Source organism: Tachysurus vachellii, chromosome 14 (genome assembly GCF_030014155.1).
Source record: "Tachysurus vachellii isolate PV-2020 chromosome 14, HZAU_Pvac_v1, whole genome shotgun sequence".
In the NCBI taxonomy this organism is placed as follows: domain Eukaryota; kingdom Metazoa; phylum Chordata; class Actinopteri; order Siluriformes; family Bagridae; genus Tachysurus; species Tachysurus vachellii.
Genome location: NC_083473.1, coordinates 7,695,325 through 7,718,049, shown reverse-complemented (window position 1 = coordinate 7,718,049; position 22,725 = coordinate 7,695,325). Strand labels below are relative to the sequence as shown.

Sequence of the window (22,725 nt, the reverse complement as noted above, 5' to 3'; positions counted from 1 at the left end):
CTGTTTAGCTCATATTCAGCAATGAATATTCAGTCTTTGTCATTTCACACAGTGGCAGAAATATTTTAAGAATATTTGGAAAATTTTTAACCACTAAAATTCTGTGTAAGGTAGGGCTGGGTGATAAAACGATAATGATATGTATCGCGATAGACACGTGATCGATATCAATAAAAAATGTGTTCGATAAAACGTTCGATATTTTTTATTCTTCGTCGGAAGGAAACAGAAGTTGCGAAGCAAGTTTGGTTGCATTAACAAAGGCACGCACTCTCTGGTAACCTAGCAACGTAGGGAGTGACACGCTAACAGCCAATCATGTAACAGTATCATGTTTGGTTGCGCCATATTGTTGTCTCGTGCTGGTCTGCTGGATTCCTCTTCAGTAACCGGCGACTGATAAGCAGAAAATGAGCTGCAGCGAGCGAGGAAATTGTAAATAAAAGAGGAAAAGTCAGCTACTTTTTCATATTTCTGCAGGTTTTATATTTCAAACAATGTTACTGTACTGTATCAGGTTTGTTTTTATATTACAGATGTATCTCAGTCTACCTCGGTTTTATTTATGTTTACAAAACACTGCACATATTTTAAAACACTTTATTCACCAGAAGGTGAACAGCTAGTGAACTTCCTAGCACTAAACTTGCACTAAATTCTCAGGTTTCTCTATGTTTATATTTAACACTTTGCACTATTTTATTACGCTTTATTAAGCATTTCTTACATTTTCTTTCATTTTGCACCTTAAATGTTAAGAGATAATTGTGTTCATTGTGACTTTAGACTCATATTTACATTTAATTTATATTTGAGGTTTCCTGGTTGTTGACATTTCTGTCTTAATAACTGAGGTGATTATGATCAGAGGAAGCTTAAGTTTAAAATAAAGGTTTAAAGGTAATATATTTTTCTCCTGGTCCTTATTTTAAATGGGTCATAAACAATATCAATAATTCTTGATATCGACCGATATGAAACACTGATATTGTGATACAGTTTTCAGCCATATCGCCCAGCCCTAGTGTAAGGTTATACAACAGAGGGAAAAACACACATCGCACACTGAAAGCCAATAGTCCTGACTCATTTTATATCACATTAGTTTTGATAAAATAGTTTATTTGTTTATACTGATTAAAAATGTCCCATAAGTTGATTTTGATTCTACCATCTGTCTGGAACACTGGTGCGCTGGTAAAAAGGGTAAAACAATAACAGTTTATCCGGTACAGATGGCATTCTTTGTAGCCTTTAAGGTGGAGCTTCCAGTTGTTTCCTTAAGTTCAATGATGTATTGAATGTCTAGAAACTGATGGATATTTAAACATGCATGAGGTAAGATTAGTTCTCTAAGGGGCTTTTTACACCTGGCCACTTCATGCATTTTCTGCGATCTGATAGCTATCCGATCATAAAAAGACCAGGTCTAAATGCCCTCCGAAACGTTTTCGAGACGTATGTAAATTCGATCGTTCAAACCACTTCAGGAGGTGGTCTGGGACGCATTTCAGATGAAACTGGACATGTAAATGAATGTGGTTGTTCAAGCCACATATGTCAGCGCTATACTCCTCCCAAACAGAAGTACGTCACTCACAAGTGATCTTTCACCCTGGTGTCTCGTTGGGTCTTAAAATGCACTGCTGCTAACAGCAAAAATGCAGCAAAAAGTAAATGCTGTTTTTTGTAGCATAACCGTCGTAACAAGTTATTTCGTCTTCTTTTTTGATTGCATTCTGAAAACCGCATACACCAAAGCGTGTTCCATTTCAATTACCCCGGAAATGAGGTCAAATATATTTGCATTTTGGGCGGGAGTAGAAAGATCGGATCGATATCCAATTCGCCAAGATGCATTTATGTGGCCTAATGAAAACACTTGAAGTGACCAGGTGTAAAAAGGCCCTAAAAGTTAAATAGGTGGATTTGATAATTGAATATTTTTTTTCTTTTTGCTTCTTAAACCCACCACTATTTAACTTCCCACCCATGTTCATGAAGCTCTGCCCCCAGGATCTGTAAAGAAGAATCTATACATTGTCTGACAGGAAGCACTTTCTGGACTTGCAAATCAGTTTTCTCAGCTACTTATTTTATCATGTGATAAGGCTACAGGAACAGAAGCACAATCCTTTTTATGATTATTTGCACAAGTAAGAAATTAACCAGGTTGTTGCACCTTGAGTTTTAAATTGACCTACAAATATCTCAAGAAATCAAGGACCGTGTTTCATTTTATTTGTTTACAGACCGCCGGCGGGATTTAGCCTGGCTGCTCATTCACAATCTGTACACGGTGTGAAAATGCTGATATAGTTTTGAACCGGAGATTTGAAAGCCTCACTGCTGTCATTTCCCTTTTTGACAGGTTTTTAAGATCTGTTTACTATTCAGCTGTCCAAAAAAAGCATCGAAATTTGATCGTGCATATTTCTCGTTGAACTTAACCCAAAAAATCAGTCATTAAAAAAAAGTTCTGTGTTTCATTGAATTTGTTTATCTTGAATCACAGTGTAGCGGTGACATAAGAGAGAAAGCACAGACTGACTTGCACTGATAAGCTTCTTGTTTTCGGTGCATTTTTGTAATGTGCTCATTATAACATTGTGAGAGCGCTGCGTATTTGTGCCCAGCACCTCTCTTGGGTGCTTGTTAACAAAGCCGTGCCGCAGCAGGGCTCAGGTCGGCTTAAGAAGCAGGTCAGGAGCTTTGGGTTTCTCTCGACACGAGAGACATTCAGTGGAATCAATTATTACACCACAAGCACTTGGAAAATTTACAAAGTCAATCAAAAGTTTCTGAACTTTGTTTTATGATTTAGATAATGTTTAGTCACTGTGATGAAAATTCGACAGAAGGTGGTTTTCACACTAGGTCCAAATTTGACTGTGACTGGGGTGAGGGGCATGGTGGCTTAGTGGTTAGCACGTTCGGTGTTGGGGGTTCGATCCCCGCCTCCACCTTGTGTGTGTGGAGTTTGCATGTTCTCCCCGTGCCTCGGGGGTTTCCTCCGGGTACTCCGGTTTCCTCACCCGGTCCAAAGACATGCATGGTAGGTTGATTGGCATCTCTGGAAAATTGTCCGTAGTGTGTGATTGCGTGAGTGAATGAGAGTGTGTGTGTGAGTGCCCTGCGATGGGTTGGCACTCCGTCCAGGGTGTATCCTGCCTTGATGCCCGATGACGCCTGAGATAGGCACAGGCTCCCCGTGACCCGAGGTAGTTCGGATAAGCGGTAGAAAATGAGAGAGAGAGAGAGAGAGAGTGAGTGTTCCTGGGGGTCTCCACACCATTGGGCTGGTTTCAGATTTAATTGATGCATTTGGGTTCGTCTTATGTCATTGCAAACATGCACAGAGAACACGTTATTATTATTATTTTGGTGCTGTTATTATATGCGGTAAGGCTCCTCACCACTTCTGTTTCCCACAATGTTCCCACACTACACGTGTTCTATGGAAACTTCATCATCATAGACCAAAACACACATGCAGGTACTTTACTTCCTAAACATGTGCAGACCTGAGCTCATGTTGTGTACAGATTCAAGGAAATCGTGGCACATTTCCAGTGCAGCTGAACTCACACCACCTCCTGCAGGTGGTCTCGGGTTTGGTATCTTTCTGTGCTTCTCGGTCCACATGACAGCTTTCACAATACCAATTTACGTGGCTGAACGGTTCCGTTTGATGCTTAGCAACAGAAATCCAATCAGAAATTGTACAGCACATTGTAAACCTCATACAGTATCTTGTGCTTTGTACAGTCGCTGAATCACCACGTGTCCTGTATACAGTAGTTAAACGGTGACCGATAACATGATCAAACAGGTCAGAAAAGTCTGTTCAGGACAAATTGAATGGTATCGTCAGAAATACTATTTAGATTAGTACAGTTACTACTATTTATAAATATTTATAGAATTGAATGAAAAATGAGCAGAAATCTGTAGTTGACAAACGGCTTGTTAACTACACAGCAAATTTACAAAGACCTGTCCTGTCTATTTACGCCATTTAGCAGACCTCCTTATCCAGAGTGACTTACTGTGTTTTTTTTAACCTAATTTTATAGAACTGAGCAGTTAAGGGTTAAGGGCCTTGCTCAGGGGCCCCAGCAGTGGCAGTTTGGTGGACCTGGGATTCAAACTCACAACCTTTCAATCAGTAGTTCAACATCTTATCCACTAGATAACAATTTCAAATGTGTAAATCTCTAAAGATTTTATTTAACAGAATTTCATTTATATCACACTAAAATCATGTATAACTTAAGATATTAATCAACACTGAGGAGCTAGTGTTCATACTCTATGTCACTCTTTGATGTAAGGCAATAAGCAGAGAACAATAAAATAAAAACACAAAAAACTAAGGGAATAAAAAGTAAATATTATCTATACAGAACAACAGCAGCAGTAACATGATGTTCTAAGCAGTGTAACAGACTGTTTGTCTCAGATCAGCAAACAAGTTAATAAGGAAAATATGTAAGAAAGCCTAGCACCGGGAAACACTGACATTGATGTTAATGATTAATGATATAAATATGAAAATACGGTAACCTTTTCACACTGGACAATATAAGCCTTTCATTCCTAAATCTTTGAAACTCACCTTATCTGTGTTTGTTTTTCCAGGTGCTGGCTAAAGCCTTGTACGACTACCAAGGCAATGGACCTGGAGAGCTCGCCATGAAATCTGGTGACATGGTCGGCCTGCGCTGGAGAGTGGATGACAATTGGTATTACGGCGATATCAAAGGGAACAGTGGGCTTATACCCAGTAGTATGGTGCAGATCCTGAGCGAGCAAACGCAGCCGGCGCCATTGTGCCGTGCTCTCTACGACTTTGACCTGAGCCGACTGGACCCCGTTGACAGGAAAGAGTGCCTGGCCTTCATGAAGGTCTGTGTCTGCTTTTCTGAGCAGTACCTAATATGGGTGAAAAATATTAATGAGATTAATCCGACTTTATTTTTGTACCTGAGTGTATTGAGTGTTACTGAAATTATGTGTTTGCTTGATTACATTTTCAAGAAGACCATGCTTAGCTTTTTTTATTACTTATGAGTCACAAAAAGTATTTTCTTCTCTCATGCAGCCAATGAGGGTACACATCAGTAATATGGGACGATCCAAAAAATTGAGCATCTAATCAAGTTCATGGCAAAAAAATAAATAAATAAACTCACATATTTTGAAGTGATCTTTTCATGCTTAACAATTTAGTACTCACACACTATAGCCATCTGTGAGTGTCCGAATATGGCTGGATGTGGTAGCTCAGTGGTTAAGGTGTTGGGCTACTGATTGGAAGGTCAAGGGTTCGAACCCCAGGTCCACCAAGCTGCCACTGCTGGGCCCCTGAGCAAGGCCCTTAACCCTCAGTTGCTCAGTTTTAAGTCACTCTGGATAAGGGTGTCTGCTAAATGCAGTAAATGTAAATACATGGACTTCAGTTCTGAACTTTTCAGTATATTGATGATAGCGGAGGAGTGTTTGCTTCCGCTCGAACCTCTGGGGTTGGAGGTTTGAATCATGCCTCCGCCGTGTGTGTGAAGTCTTCTCTGAGAGGGGTTTTTATCAGGTACTTTGGATTCATCTTCCAGTCTAAAGTCATGTTTGATCCAGGTCCCCACAATCCTGTGTAGAGGCTACCGAAAATGGATAGATGGATGATTAAAGTTTCTCAAATTTGCTAGTTTTTCTTTGCTAATGCTAGGTTAGACTAGCATCAATTCCAGTAGCTAATATACACAGGTTAGGCAGCAAGTCCGATTCTAGGGCCCGGTAATTATTGGTTGTTTATGTGATTATTTAACTTCTGATTCGTTTATTAATACTATGTAGAATTTCTTGTGCACAGTATATGAGCATACACATACAATGTTTTGGACAAATATTTAATTTTCACAGGACAACATAACTCTAACATAGTTGTATTAGTTAAAACGATAAATTCTTACTTAGTGATACTCGAGAAAATTTAAAAAAGCTTGAATTCTACTTTTTAATTGAATATGATTTTGATACATTACTTATTCATTAGGTATCATGTATTGTTTTTCAGTAAGTCTTCCATTCCCTGCTACCCAGAAACCCTGCACTGCTGTAGTGTGGGTATTTATTCACTCAGGAAAACCCCTGCTCTTGGTCTTGGTGATCAGTTGAAAGCTAATTTTTGATGCATGTATGTGGATGTAATGAGATTTACAGAGGTACCGGTAGAACTTCTAATTGAACACAAGCGTATTAAATAACCTCAGTAATAATGCATGATGCTTTTTATACACCGCTGACTTGTGCCTTATAAATGAGTAAGGTTTTGACAGTAATGGGATTTAGGTTTAGTTTCCCTACAGTCACACACACTGAGACTGTTTCAGAGGATGTTATGTAACATCTGTGACTCTGTGGAGTCCATTAAAGAGCTTCTTGTGTGGTTTTTTTTTTTTTTTCTTCTCCGTGATGGTTTAAATGGGTTTAGAAGAGAGTTCAAGGAAAGGGGTTTGGGACCTGCAGACACAAAAGACACATCATGTCTCAAGCGCAGAGTAATTACAGCTAAGTAAAGCTGTCCAGGGACACCCCTGTGCCTGTACAGGCATCACTGCTCATCTCACTGCTCTGTCTCTGTGTGTTGTTTTCAGGGAGACGTCATCACTGTGATTAAGCGAGTGGATGAGAACTGGGGTGAAGGGAAGTTGGGAGACAAGGTCGGCATCTTTCCTTTGCAGTTTACAGAGGTGAGATTATTTCAAGTTTGTCAATTTGAGAAACATCTAAGAACCTTGGTGAAGGTTTATTCAAAAGAGGCTTTGCTTTGTATGTGCAATGATTATTTTCAACTTGTTTAACTGGTAGATAAAAAATTGGAAATACAATACCTAACTACAAACATAAATAGGTTTTCCTATTTAAGCCACACCCCTAGACAAATGCTGAACCTAAATTTTTTGAAGGTTATTATGAAATGGAGAGCTTGCTTAAATGCTTCCTTTTGCCTTTCTTGCTGGGACAAATCATCAGGGTTTTCTCTTTATTTTTAAATCAAAAGCTTCTCTTTCAAAGTATTGAGAGGACAAATTACAGCATCTTCCACTTACGATACAATTAGTCTGATTATTACATAATGACATTTAACAATGATCTTTAATGCAGATTATTATGATGGTCATCCTATGCACCTAGAGCAGTTTCAGAGACTTTGGTCATGTCTTGATTTGTTTGAACACCAGAAAAGAGCAGTGAATTGAGCATGCAAAGACTTCTGCAACTACAATTGCTATGATTGCTTTAGGACTGCAACCACCACAAACAATGCAGTTAGTTGATAACCTCAACAAAATAGACTGTGAGTCTGAGTTCCTTTTTCTGTTTCTTTCTCATAACATCTCAGGGAGTTTTCCTTTCTACATCACCCCTTTCCTATTAGGGATACATTTATGAATTTAAAATTTATATTCAGAATTTAGGGGGCACGGTGGCTTAGTTGTTAGCATGTTTGCCTCACACCTCCAGGGTCAGGGTTCGATTCCCGCCTCCACCTTGTGTGTGTGGAGTTTGCATGTTCTCCCCGTGCCTCGGGTGTTTCCTCAGGGTACTCCGGTTTCCTCCCCCGGTCCAAAGACATGCATGGAAGGTTGATTGGCATCTCTGGAAAAATTGTCCGTAGTGTGTGCCCTGCGATGGGTTGGCACTCCGTCCAGGGTGTATCCTGCCTTGATGCCCAATGACGCCTGAGATGACCCGAGGTAGTTCGGATAAGCGGTAGAAAATGAATGAATGAATATTCAGAATTTATATACATGTTTCTCTAAAGCAGCTTTGTGAAATTGTTCACTGTTAAAAGGGTTATACAAAAATAATTTCAATTAAACTCACAAGGATACAAGCATGCAGAGTTCATTGCAACATCACACGCATGGACCTCAATAAAAACGTAGAAAGTGTTCCAGATTGATTAATACGAAATTGGTTACATATTTCAGTATCAAGGTAAGCATAATAAAAGTATATAAAAAAAAATCATATTCTCATACTTGCTTGCTCTGAAAGCACTTTTTCCCAGGACTGTATAATATAAAGCTAAATCAAATCATGTAAATGCCTTACAAGCGTTGGTGTATGTAGTAGTTTATGTTTTGACTGAAAATGCTGTGTCTTGTTTTGTTATGCACTTTGTGTTTAAATTGGCTTTTGATAAAAGACAGACATGTTTATTTTTTTGTTGCAGGGACAGTGTAAAGGGAGATAATTAAACTGTAAATATAAACACCGTCCCGGTTGCTTGTACTTGTCACTATAATTGGACAGTGACATGACTCTTGGCTCTACAGTCCAACACAGAGAATCTGAAATGAGCCAGCTGGATAAAGGTGAGCCAGCCAGGAGGCCAGGCTCATCTTCTAGACAGAACTTTGTCAGGTGTCAGCTTTGTTGTTTTTGTCCAGCTGCATTTTATTGCTCCATTAGGTTTAGTGTTTATTCTAAATGTGGCATTAAGACCTGGAATTTGTAATCATTGTCTGTCCGTAAGAGGAACAAAGAAGTGATGATGCCAGTAAAGGAAGCTCTTATGAGGATGGTAAAATTAGAAAGAAATTGATTGCATCCAAAAAAATCACATTTACATTTTATGAAGCAAGAAATTACCTGCAGGCTGAGTAATAGTCTAGTCTAGTTGAGAGCTTCATTGGGATAAACTAAGCAGCATAATTGCACTGACATAATTTCTCACAAACATATAGTAACGTCACAGAAGTTACAGATATGGCAGATATTTGTTCTCTACACTACTTTGTTCTGGCTCATGCTAAAATGGGATACCTCTTTTATTTGGAGTGCCTATGTTCTGGAAAACGGATCAGGTACATTGAGTCGATTGGCGTCAGCGGGATGTCAAGGTTGCAGTTTCTTGCCCTTCTGCAGTCTTTGGGTGTGTCTCAATCAGCTCCATAGTTCAGTGGTCAGGGGGCTGATCAGGCAGAAAGTTGGCCATTTTTTGCATTTTTCTTTCTTTCTCTCTCTCAACTGCAAAATCTTTCTACTGGAACATTTGCTCTCAAAGAAATCAATGCTCACTATGTTCCCTAAATGATAATGACGGCATATTTTCTAAATCCTCTCAGCTTGAACAAAAAAAATAGTGGACGAAATCTCAGTCAACTTTGTCTAGAAGTGTAAGCAGCCTGTTATTGTTGTAGCTCTCAAAAGATTACAGTACGTATGTTAGGTTTTTGCTTCATTTCACATCCTACAGTATATATCGTTTGTTTTAGTCTAACGACTTTTAAATATTTACTGACTTTAAGAAATCCAATAGCAAGCCTATGGTCCTGCTTGAAGTACCATGACAGAAATGCTTGTGATTAAGCTAACAATTGAAACATTGCCAGCAATTAAGTCCTCAGTTTCCCAGTGAGTAGTGAGTATTTACCAGTGCCTGAACAATATATACTGATTTATGAGCTAGAGAGCTGATTGAGACACACCCAACATATCTATGCTACTGGCCCTAGGCCTATGACAACATTCAACACTATTGTTTGAAGAATCTGAAGCTCTGTTGTGTGGCTGTATTCTGGGAACATTTCACTCCCTGCTCTCTATACTGACTCTCGATCGAGTGTACAGTGTGTAGTGCTCCTTAATTAATTTTGTTATAATAAACTCTGTGAACGTCACCATCCTCCATTTGTCCCTTCCTGTCACTTTTGTCTTTTAGTTATTCATTAAGGAAATGTTATTACATTTTCTCATATATTTTGAGAAATCTCATTTAGTCACTGTTTAGTTTTTGTTGACATTTTTCTGATTAGTTTTTGTGAACAAGTGTCAACCAAAGCATACTGTGTCAGCTTATTGTAGGGCTAGGATGTTGCAAAAATTGCACTGTTATTGACCGAAACATTTGTGAAACCGACATTTTGTGCATTTTATGAAATCAGGGAATCACCAGTAAAGTTAGACAGTATCTACTGATGTCTACAGCTTTCCAAGTTGATGGCAAATGACATGTCACATCTGTAATATGACACCATTGGCTTTAGCAGAATATGGTTGAAGTTTGAAAAATAAATCACACAATGGTTTATTTAAAGGACATTTGTAAGACTTCTTGTCCACCAGAGTGTCGTCAGGCATCTAGAACCTTTTTCTCATCCAGTGTCAGCACCTGGTAGCCGCATCCTCTACTTAAGCAAAGCAGCGAGTGACGAGTGCAGGAAGAGTCCGACATTCAACATTTGTGTTTTTTTTTTATTTTTGGTTGAATAAGTGCTTCATCCAGGTACTTGAGGTGCACTTCATCTAGTGTGAATACGATGTAGTGCATTCGATTTGGAATTCACCTTGGCATTTGCCTGTTTTAAGCAGTTTTCATATCATATTTCAAAATTATCAACTTATTGATTTGCCGTGTAGCCATGCAGTAGATCTTTGTTGATGTTTTGCTTCAATCTTACATTTCAATTTTTCAGGCCTGGAAATTTGCTCTTCCCCAGACAGAAAAACACAAAGTGTCATTGTTGGTTGGGCTGAGGTGGAAGATTTGTTATTGTAAAATCGCAGACTGCTCCTTTAACATCCAACTTGCATTTTTAAACAAGAGAGTGATAAATCTATTTTAAAGAAATAGCCGTGACCTGTACAGTATATGGTTTACTGTCTACTGGTGTAAATGGTATTATTAAAGCAGATATTCTGCACTTTCACCTTCATTTTCATATCAATTATTCACTGTATTCTCTGTTAGCCAAATAAAAGAGTTTTCAGTCTTCTTTTCAGTCGTCTTCTTGCACTCTGTCCTCCTGGCAAACTTCGTCTCGGTGCTGCCCAGCCAGCCGTGAAGGCACAGTAATGTTTCCTTTGGTTTGGTGGCATAACAGCACATCACATCACTGTAGGGGGAGAGGGAACATCAATCGTAGCTGCAGCTCTCTCTCTCTCTCTCTCTCTCTCTCTCTCTTCTGAAACTCACAGCAGGGCAGATCAGAAAGAGCAGGGCACTCACCCAGACGTGACTAATGGCTTTGTGCTGTCGTCTTACTTATTGAAAGCAAACTTCATGCTGGATAGAGATTTAGCAGGTGAAACATCCTGGGCAGAAGCTCAGCTGTCTCAGCACACTCATTTCCATTCTCTCTCTCTCTCTCTCTCTCTCTCCATCTCTCGTTCTCTCTCTCTCTCTCTCTCTCTCTCTCTCTCTCTCTCCATCTCTCTCTCTCTCTCTTCTCTCTCTCTCTCTCTCTCTCTCTCTCTTCTCTCTGCCTGCTGTTAACATCCCTGCTTTTTTTTCCCCTCCTCAAGCCAAATCCGACTGCGTTTAAACTCCTGGTGAGTGCGAAGGCGAGTGATTTGGCAGAATTTCACCCACGCAACGCGAGAGGGAGCAGCAGGAGGCTGAGCCTAGATGCAGACAGCCAAAGACGACTCTTTAGGACGCAGGCGAGTGCTACCAGGCCTCCCGATGTCAGCGTCCTGAACACTCTGAACCACGGTCAGACCCAAAGCTTAACAGCTTCTAGCGCTCCTCCGAAGCCCGGACGACTCTCCACCGTCTCCAAACGGTCTGGCAGTGCTCAGAGAAGCCAGTCAAAGGTGAGACAGCAGTGTGTGAGAGAGTTTGTGTGGGAATGAGTAAGCCACCTGTTTGTTTTGGTTAGTTAAACGTTTAAATCTTTTACAATGCTGTTTTGGCATGCGATAAATTTCAGCATGGTAGAGTCTTCCTTTCAGTTTAGCACTACACTATTTGTGTGAAAGATGCAATCCGCATGGTCAAAGATCATTTATAATGAATTGTTACACAATGCCGATTGTTAAACGACGAGCGAGTAGCTACTTATTTATTAAACGCTCAGGCTCATTAAATCTACTTTATTCTCCAGATCACATTAAGTAGATCATTTTCTAAAGCATAGTTTTGAGTACACATCACATTAAGTCTGTTTTATGAACTGAAACTGTGATTATTTATGTTGTATTGAAATTCAGATCCAATCCAGGTGCTTTAAACACTAACTTGGTGTGTGTAGTGGCCTTTTAACTCGCCTTAAAGATAAGCTCTGAATTATCAACAGCGCTGCATAAGAACTGGGTTTCAACAGTTTTCACTGTTATGTTTTTTTTCTAGCAGCATGCCTAAAAAAGATATTTCATTATACCATATGATATGTTGCACTGTTTGTGTTTTTTTTTCCTATTCATGGAGCTAAAAAATTCTCCTTTTCTCTATTGCTACTTTGTACTCTCATGACTCATGTGGTTATGCAACACCCCCTTCTTATCTGGTTGAAAGGCTTATTTCTCCCGCCTGAGCAGTGACTCCCTCCTCTCGCCCTTCCTTGTGTTTTCTTTCCTTCCATCCCTCCCTCCTTCATCTCATACATGGGGCGCACCATTAATAGATGATTGTGCAATTACAGAGCCCATCATCACATGTAGAGGATTCACGCTGCCTCCAAATTTGATGTGCACGTACTCTGAATAATGCTTACTTTCATCCCTCTTTGAAACATACACCAACCTTTATGTCTTACTGTTGCTACTCCAAATTTTTTTTTTTTTTAAAGGAGCAGTCTATAATGTTTTTTTGCATACCGTGCATTTCAATATGCCTTATGATCACTTTTTTATGCAAAGGCACGCCAGGCCTGAGGAAGTAAAGGATGGGGTGCAGATGATTTCTGGCCCAGAAAAATAAATAGAAGTCTCAGGTATTCAGATCCTTTGCGTGGCAATATTGTGAGATGATCTGAATGATATGGTTTAGAACAGTTAAACAACTCAATATAAATCATAAATCAGTATAAATATTATGACCTTGTGCCAGTGATACAAACTGCACCTAAAACTGTACCTAAAACTGTTCGTATACTGTAGTACATAATATTTCAGAAATCTAGATATTATCAGGGTTGAAAATATGACGAGACATTTCTGTGCTCTGTGTGATTGTTTTTCTTTCCTTTTTTTTAAAAAATATTTATTATTATTTTTTTTTTTTGTTTGTTTGTTTTTGCTTGAGCCATTTCAGTATGTTTTATGATCGCTTTTTAAGCAAGAGTGTTACAGTTCTTATGAGGGAGGGGATGGAGGTGTGGCTGTTTTTTGGCCCAGAAAACATTGTGAGGTGCATCTGAATGATTCAGATTTTAGTACAGTTCTAGTGTAAACAGTAAGTGAACAAACCAATATAGATTTAGAAATCAGTATGAAATATTATTACCTAGTAAAAGTGGTACAAACTGCACATTTAATATTGTTTGTATATCATGCATGCTATTAATTAGCCAATTAGGGTTAATGTTGTGGTACAAAGATAATAAAATAGCATCATTATACACTTTTCTATTATTGTGTAAACCTCCAACACACACACGCACACATTTATTTCTATTTTCTCAAATACAATGTTTCCTATTTTAGTCCTCTTCTTACCTACTTCCTGACTCTCACGTAGTGCATGTCAGCTCTACCAGTGTAGGAGGCTGAAGACCACACACGCCTCCTCTAATGCAAATTCTCCTTCAGTCCTCACATAGAGAAAGAGGGAGAGAGAGAGAGAGAGAGACTGTATTCGGCAGCCCTGGTCATGATCTCCACATAACGCAGCCGAGATTCCAACCCGAAAACGGTGGCAGGGCTTCATTTCTGCACCACTAAGCTGTGAAATTGTCGCCTGAGTCACTGAGACTCTCAAAAACTCACCTTAAAACATACCAGTTTTCCCAGGGCTTTTAACTATTGTAGTGCAAAAATAACTACAGCGTGTTCATTCCGACTGCCATTAAGTGACAGATGTCAGACCGGGATCAGGTGAATGAGAGAGAAAATAAAAATCCTTACCTTTCTACAGTAAGTACTTGTTAAGCACTTATTATTCAGTCGTTCTTCTCAAACCACATTACTGAGTACATAGAATAGGTCTAATACCAATCTTTTCAGATTCCAACCAACAGTTACCCATAAACCTCAACGTATCATGTGACTAGCACTGAAAGTTATACATACAGTAGTTACCGTATGCAAAGGTCGGACAATAAAACTAGTGACAGGTGAAGAACGTTGATTACCTCATTACAATGGCACCTGTTACAAGGTGGGATCATTTAGGCAGAACAGTCCAGTCCAACAGATCATTTAACAGTCCGTTCTCAGAAATGATGTGTTAGAAGCAGGAAAAATGGGCAAGTGTAAAAATCTGAGAGACTTTGACAAGTTGTGGTGAAGAGAAAACTGGGGACATCTAAAACAGCAGGTTTTGTGGGGTGTTTCCGGTATGCAGTGGTTAGTAGCTATCAAAAGTGGTACAAAGGAAGACAACCATGAAACGGCGACAGGGTCATGGACACCAAACGTTGCATGTGCAGTGTGAAGACTTGCCCGTCTGGTCCAATCCGACAGAATAGCCACTGCTACAGCCTTGTTTGTCTTGTCCTGCACTGTCTTTCTGTCTTGCTTGTCTTGTCCTGCACTGTTTGCATCAGGTTGCACAGTTGCACTTTATGTGGCTAGGACTAACTTACTAAGTCCTTAGCTCTGTCTTTGTTTTATGAAGCACCATAATCCTGGAGAAACGTTTTCACTGTGTACTGCAGCAGCTATTTAGGGTTGAAATGACAATAAAAGCTTCTTGACTTGACTTGACTTACTGAAAATGTTAACCCTGGCTATAATAAAAAGGTGTCAGAAGACACCAAAAGTTTACTGCATATGATGTTGCATAGCTGCAGGCTGGTCAGAGTGCCTGTGAGTTTAAGCTTTTGACTTGACCTTCAAATTTGGCCTTCAAACTTGACCTTCCAGCCCCAGATCTCAAATCTGATCAATCATCTGGAAGATGGATCCATGGAGGCTCCACCTTTTAACTTACAGAATTTTTGGTGCTAACTTTTTGGTGCCACATACCACAGCACACCTTCAGAGGACTTATGCAGTCCATGCCTTGAAGGATTAGAGTTGTTTTGGTGGCACAATAGGACCTTTACAATGTTAGGCAGGTGGTTTTCATGTATATACACTGTGTATAGTGGAACATTAGATAACAGGGCTGTTGAATGTGCAACTGAGCGGTCAGAAGGTTTTTCATTGGTTCTGAGTCATTATAATACTGATACTGATAATACTGCAGACGTACAACTAACATTTGGTTTCTTCCTCATATTGTCTCAGGAGTATTTCCATGCTACGGTCACCTCTTAGGGATAAATTTTGAAATGCATCATTTATAACCACAGTGTAAATATTTATTTATGGCTTCTTTATAACGATGTCAGTTTTAATTAGGAACAGTCAGAGTTAAACCTACGAAATTTAAGATTTCCTTTAGCAGTAACTTTAAATGCATAAAATGTACAGTTCTGTTGCCCTTCGTCTGCTCCCTGGATGCCCTTTAAGATGAAACCCTCCCATTTGATCTGGGCTTAGGACCGGCATCGAGCCCAGCTCGCAGCTCTGAGAGCTCAGGATCTGGCCACTGGACCAGCAGGGATGCACAGTTACTGGGAAATAATTAACTTCTGGATGGAAACAATAACTATTATATAAATAATAAGCATTTCACATCGGGCTACGTGACCTGTTAAGACTCGCACGCATTCACACACCCATTTCACACCTAAAGGTAGTTTAGAATAGCCAGCATGCCAAATATAATATAACTTTAATTCTGGTAATTATTATTACTATTAATTGGTATGTATAATTATCATGCTGCTAATGTATTTGGAACCTGCACCAAATGCTGTTGCTGTTAATGAAGTGTGTGTGTGTGTGTGTGCACTAAAGTCGCACATATTCACAGACTGATTAGAGGTAGAACGTCAAAGGTCAAAGTACAAACAACATCTGGTCTGGAGGCTCATCTGTATAACATGGCATGTGGCTAAGAGGCTATCTGGGTCTCTTCGGATTACACTGTAACCACATTACTGTCTGTCACTTCTGATCAAGAAATCACTCATTTTTCATAAGTTGAGCTTCAGCTAAAGGCTCAATTTGATTTATTGTCTGAAAACATAAAGCCCAGTGTGTTTGAGATCATTTTTAGATCCTGTATTTCTAGTTCATTTCAAAAGAAAGTCAAATAAGATCATTATCATTCCTTCCCCTTTCGCAAGTGTCTTTTTTTTTTTTCTTTTTCCTCTCAACGTTGGAAGCACCGGGAGTTCCACTGCGATTACTTCAGCTTCGGTGAACTTTTACACCTTTTTCCTCTTTAAGCCCTTTCACGTCGTGAAGCATTACTTTAGTAACCGCAAAGCAAATCGCACAAGCAATAACACATAATGACATGATGCAAGATCTTGTGAAAAGCACAGGCAGGCTATCAGATTAGCTCCTGCTTGCATCAGGAACATTGCAACCATCATCATAGAGCCGGGGTGTGTGGAAATATGCGGCTCAGGTCTGAGTCACTAGAAAAAAATACCCATGACTCAAACACTGTTTTTAACCCTGATGAGAGTTTACACCTCAGGAGAAGCCACACTCTGGGTTGTTCCCTTGAGTCAGAGCTGTCACTGACATGCTAAGTGTTTTCTTATGTAACTAAACACTTCCTCTTGTGGATAAAAGAATGAATTGTCACAGGTCACATATAAAGGTGTGTGCATGGAATATTTTGCCAGTTATATATTAGAGAACCAGAAGCATTGATTTGTACTGAGGGATTATTAATAATTCTGATAGTATGGTGGTTAATGTCTGATTATTTCACTGTTATCATGTGATACTGGAAGGGCTGGTGTGGTTTGGAAAGTGTTTTTCACACTGCTGAATCATACAACTCTTTTTAAAGAATGAGTTAAAGATAAGAGAAGATAAGAGTCTAGGCTTTATTAGTATTTTAAACAAATGTATCTTGAGCTTATACATCAGTTTAACAAGCATTACATTGCCTCTGGACCTAAATCATCCATATATCTGTCGGGCGTTTTGCAAAAACCCTTCACATGGTCAGATTCTGACATTTAGCTTAATATATCCTTCAAAAAAGAGAATACGTCTTCTTCTTCTTGTACATTGTACATTGGTATCTCGTTCTCAGGTATAGTTCTAGCAGTTCTAGTCCAAACAGATTGTGTAAAAGAGTTTAACATTGAATTTAAGGTCATGAATCCTTGAATGTGCTGATAATCTTATTCCTCTCTTGATTTATCTCATTTGGAAGTCTTAATCTGGTTGACTATTACCCAGAGCTCACGATCAAGCAAACCCCCTGCGTACTTCTCCACTTCTAACCACTTCTAATCTGCTTATGAAAGGAAAAAATTAATACACCGCAACGTTTTAAAGAATGACACGAGTTCTCAATTTAATCAGCTCTGTCTCATCACCTGAAATAAGTCACTAATGGATTTCAGACACGATCTCTGCATGGTCTCTTTTACTTACTGTAGACTGATCTGTGATCTGTGGTATTACATAAAATTAACAGAGAATTCTTCAAATAATAATTCATGAAGTTGGCAGTGCTTTCAGTGAAACTGCTTGTCTTTTTATTAGGTTATTTCGACTATTTTAAAAATTGTATCTGCTGTCGTGTGTACACAGGGTGTTTCTTGCTTACGATGATGATGTGACGGAGCAGGAGAACCGCAGTCATTTTGAGAGTCGTTGTCCATCATCACTTTTAGCCAAAATCCAAAATTTTCATATTAAGCTGTTTTTGTAGGCAGAATTATTAACAGTGACGCATGATATTTGTTTCTCAGGCTGCTAGATATATTATCTCTATCTCTATTTTTTCCCCACAGGGCGAAAAAAAGATGAACGGCGAAGCTCCTCCAACAATCACCATGGCCCTCATCAACCCTCAGGCTTCCCCTTCGCAGGCAGAGAGCAAACATCCCCCCATCCAGCAACTGTCTATCAGTGTGTAAGTGTCTCGACTCTGCTGTTTTCCTGAAAGTTTCAGAGTCCTGATTTGGTTCGTAGTTTCTAGATTATAGACAGATTGCCATCCCAAATCCAGGTGGTAAAATATTCCAAGTCCCGAAGTTATATGTCCGCAACCCAGATTAGCTAATCCTAATCTTAAAGCATTTGTGATATCATGAGGGCTTTTTTGTTTAATACAAAATGAGGACCTTGCACAGTTGCCCAACATTTGTAGCTTGGCAGTGCTGGGGCTTGAACCCTGATCTTCTGCTCAACAACCCAGAGCCTTAAGCCACCACTGGCTTTCACTGGATGACAGACCTCATTTGACTCGGTATCGTGGAAATCTGTTAACTGCGAATCCACCAAGCTTTTCTTATGACAAAACAACAAAAGTGCACGGATGTAACTGTTTCTCCTGCTCTAGGTGCGCTGCCTTGTATTCGTATACTCCCCATCGCCCCGAGGAGCTGGAACTGAGCAAAGGCGAGATGGTAGGGGTTTACGGGAAGTTTAAGGAGGGCTGGTTACGAGGTCTCTCTCTCAGGACTGGCAAAGTGGGAATCCTGCCTGCCAACTACGTCACGCCCGTGCTTAGGTAAGACGCTGTTTGCCTACTTGTCTGTCCAGGCATTTTATACCATTGTACCGTCCATCATAGACATCCAGGCAACGGCTACTCGTCTTCATGGTTATACTAAACACATTTATTTTGGTGTGGTGTGTTTACCCGATGTGTTCTGCTAACAAGTGTCTATTTACATTTTGCTGCATGAATAGAAAAAAAAGCTGCACCATATGCAGTATATCAGCAGTTCAACAAGTGTCTTTATAGATTCCATATAAATACAAATGACTTTTTTAAGTGACTAATTATTTTAAATAATAGTTTTCTATTAGACACTCAAGTTTATGCTCCAGTAATTTGTAGTTTGCTCATGCCCTCATTTGTTCAGAGATATTATTACACCTAGTTCTCAAACAAGCCTTAATAGAGACCCTATGGGTCCTATGAACATTTTCAGTAGAGAACCATAAGCGAATAGGAAAGATAATGAGTTGGAGTATTTAAAAATACTCCACAGCCACCAAGATCGTGTTTTATAGCAAATAATTGGAATTAAATGCAAAGTCATTTCCGCAAACAGTTCAGTTTATGATGTACAGGATTATTTCTATTTCTATTTCTATTCTGTATTGCAAAGACTGAAACAAGAAGATGTTGATTATAAAGGGTGTAATATTACATTTACGGCATGTGGTAGACACAGTAGGTTAAGGGCCTTTCTCAGGGGCCCAACAGTGGCATCTGTGGACCTGGGCTTCGAGCTCACAACCTACTGATCTGTAATCCATCACCTTAACCACTAGACTACCACGTCACATGCAAAGCCTGACAAAAACGAGACAAATAATGCCCCAAATTTTTCAGGTCTTTTGTGTGGATTCTGAGATGCAGTAAGTATAGAAATTTTGCAGAAACTTGACAAGCCTGGTTGACAGTAGCTTCTTCTGTGTTCTACTATAAGCACAAAACAAGCTGCTAGGCTGTGTGTTGTATACTTTTAACTGCCCATCTCATATGGTGTAAATCAAGTGTGATAGCGACTCACATTCATTTTGTTTGAGGCTATATGTTATTAATGTCCTCCTGCCTCAGCAAAATCAATAGTCATAAGACTATGTTACCGACATGAGCCTGCTTTATAGGCTCAGCTAAATTCCTCTATTAAACAGTCATAAATTATGATATAAGAAGCTTGAATATGAAGCACAAATGTGATTTTTACTGGGTCTAACATTCCCTCACTCCCTTATTTACACGCACACACAATGTGAAGGTAAGTTTTTGACGATAAAATACATTCAAAATAAATTTGTATTGCTATAAACTGTAAAGAGGAGGCTTGGGTAGATGTAAACAACACTGAATATTGATAAGAAGTGTAGGTTAAAGGTGCAGTTTATGATGTTGTAAAGTATTTAAAGATTGTTGTGTGGTCAGTTGTGAGATTGGTTGTGAGGCCTTTACATATTAGAAAAAGCATCTTTGTTGTCTTTTATCCTGTGTCTGCTTTAGGCATTTCAGATCTACTGTCACGTCATAGTTTACACAGTTATTAAGCAAAGTATTAAAGACGAGTGCAATTCTTACGTATGTGCAGAGAATCAACAATGCAGTAAATTGAATATAATACACACATGCACATAGATACACGTGCATTTTAATGTATTAAACATCATAAAAGTTGATTAAAGAATTAAAAACAGATATGAAGTTTTTTATGGTGTGTTTATGCTTTTCACAGAACCTCTGCAATGTTTGTCGAGCAGCCAAAGCTTGCTGTTCCCAGTGCTGCCATCACATCAGCAAAGAGATACACGCCCCAGAATCTCCAAGCTGCACCACTGCCTCTTGATAAAGTAAAGGTTGAAGTGGCTGCTCCAGTCTGTGCCATGTCCCCACAGGCAGCTGTAGCATCTGCCAGTGCAGTGAAATGTCCTCAGGCAGGGGGAAAGCAGGGCTGGGACACGGTCAAACGAGCCTTCCAGACTTCACACAGAGGTGAGAAATATCAGCACGCTGCAGCCATTTGGGTCATGGGAAAACAACTGTAGTAGAGGTTCATACACATGCAGTATGTAGAAACGTGTTTTAGACATACGGTTGAGTGCAAAAGTATGCACACCCTTCTTTCACATTCAATGTGTGGGGGGTTTATAAATATTTCTTTAGCACTGCAATTAACAAACTATGTATAAGACATTTCTGAAAGCAGTTACTTAAATGCTCTATACTGTACATTCCTTGTTCCTGGTTTGTGTTTAGAATTTGAACAGATATTTTCTTTGACACTCTGATATCTGATATCATCTCCATCTGCTGCTCAGTATGTATGAAATCTCTGTTTAATCATGTGCTGGCTATTTTTCTTTGATGATCCCACTGACTCTTTACTTGACTTAAGATATAAATTACAAAACATACCGACCATTTTTAGTCTTTAGGCACTTTTCTGTGGCTCATTTAAACCAAAAAGCATGTAATGCCATCAAGAAAACCATGTGAGACTCAATTGCTATAATATTTAAATGATGCTATTTCAGGTTTGAGCAAATTATGTAGATACTCAGTAAAACATTGATAGATATTTCAAAAATAAATTGTTTACATTTAGATTGATGACGTTCAGCAGACTTATCCAGAGCAAGTTACAGAAATCATGACTCTATCAATAAATGCAGGTCGATTTAAAAACTCGACGGTGAAAGAAAAGCAGCCAACCGAGAAAACCATCTCCACTAATATCAGTGCAAAAATTGCTGCACTGAACCTAAGCATAGTTTATCTACAAGGTCCTATAAGAAGTTGTCACTCAAACTGTGAATCCTTTTTCTACCTCACCAAATAATTACAACTTATTGCAAATGACAGAAAATTGTACCGTTCCTTGGATTTAGTTGTAAATATAGCTCTACTGCACACTAAAGGAAAATCTCTCCTAGGCTGTTAGCTTTAGTAATATGATGTAAAAGCCTAGTTCATTATTTTTTATTATTTTTTTATTTATTTTTTTTTGTAGGGTTTTAATTTATTTATTTTTTAAATTTATTTATTTGTTTGATATCCCAACGATTGTGAAAACTCAACCGAGTTCGACTCAGACTTCTACACCCCAGCAAATATAAAGCTGTAATGTTTCTTTATGTATATTTTAGATTCATTCAAATTTCAAGCTGTTCTATTTTTCATGGTTTATTTTTAGGCTCATTCCGGCATAGCAGCTACCATCTCCAAAATACCAGTTCAAGCCTTCATCCTCCACCTCAGGATTTGGGACAGATCTACGGCTTTGGCCGCTCTCCCGTCCTTCCCAGGAAGAGAAATGGCTTGTTTTCAAATCCCATCAGGTCACAGCACTGGACCTATGAAGGAACAACCCCCTCTGCTGGTGGTGGTGGTGGTGGTGGTACCTACCAGCCATCAGATACCAGATACATGGCTCCGAAAGAGACTTCCTCAGCTCCTCAGTCTATTCTGATAAAACCAGATACTCACAGGCACAACACAGAGAAGGTAAACAGAATAATTTTTTTTTTTAAATGAGTAATTCCCAATAGTCCACTATAAAAAGAGTTCTTAGTCTATAGTCTGTGATCTAAAAATGTAATCTCATCGTGAAACACTATTTTAATGAGATAAAATGGTCAAAAAATATAATAATCTAGGTCAAATATTAATGTTAAAAATAATCACATGTTACTATAACAGAGTGATTTTGTTTATTTATCCTTTGCCTTTCGGCTGCTCCCTGTTTGGGGTCGGCACAGCCGGTCACGTGGTCACTGCATATTAGATTTGGCATATGTTTCAAGCCGGATGCCCTTCCTGACACAACTCTTCAGTGGCTAGGTTAGCGTCACGCCCGGGAATCGAACCCGGGCCGCACCAAGAAGGGTTGAAAAAATATCCAGCAGATGCTGTATGAACAGGACATTGAGAGATATTTCTGTACATCATATCATTTGTGGCTTCATGCCTCTCCTCTGTGTTCACCACATGAAGTTCACTTTAAGTCTAGTGTAGTAACTGTTTCAGACTAGAATCTCCTTAATATGTGGAAGCTTCTCATTTGAATATGAAGAGGAAGAAGCGAAGTCAGTGTACAAACCCCTATGTGCTAGCCAGCAAGATTGTTTTGCTATCAGAGCAATCTTTTCTTTCTTTTTTTTTTTTTTTTTTTTTAAATATCACTCAATATTTATCACTTGTTTATTGATCCATTGTATAAAAATCACCATTGCAATAATACTTAACTGATACAACCATTTCTC

The 22,725-nt window shown here is 39.1% G+C and overlaps 2 protein-coding genes across 2 annotated transcripts in view; both read left to right on the top strand.

Annotated features, from left to right (window-relative positions):
* Positions 1 to 22,725, top strand: part of ndfip1 (Nedd4 family interacting protein 1) — a 424,215-nt gene that overhangs the window by 138,236 nt on the left and 263,254 nt on the right. The gene's annotated exons all lie outside the window — the stretch shown is intronic.
* Positions 1 to 22,725, top strand: part of sh3rf2 (SH3 domain containing ring finger 2) — a 33,379-nt gene that overhangs the window by 6,803 nt on the left and 3,851 nt on the right. Inside the window, exons 2-8 of the mRNA XM_060886834.1 lie at positions 4,642 to 4,908; positions 6,654 to 6,749; positions 11,314 to 11,604; positions 17,766 to 17,887; positions 18,317 to 18,487; positions 20,199 to 20,455; positions 21,657 to 21,967. Of these exons, the coding sequence (XP_060742817.1) occupies positions 4,642 to 4,908; positions 6,654 to 6,749; positions 11,314 to 11,604; positions 17,766 to 17,887; positions 18,317 to 18,487; positions 20,199 to 20,455; positions 21,657 to 21,967 (1,515 nt within the window). The remainder of the gene's footprint in view (positions 1 to 4,641; positions 4,909 to 6,653; positions 6,750 to 11,313; positions 11,605 to 17,765; positions 17,888 to 18,316; positions 18,488 to 20,198; positions 20,456 to 21,656; positions 21,968 to 22,725) is intronic.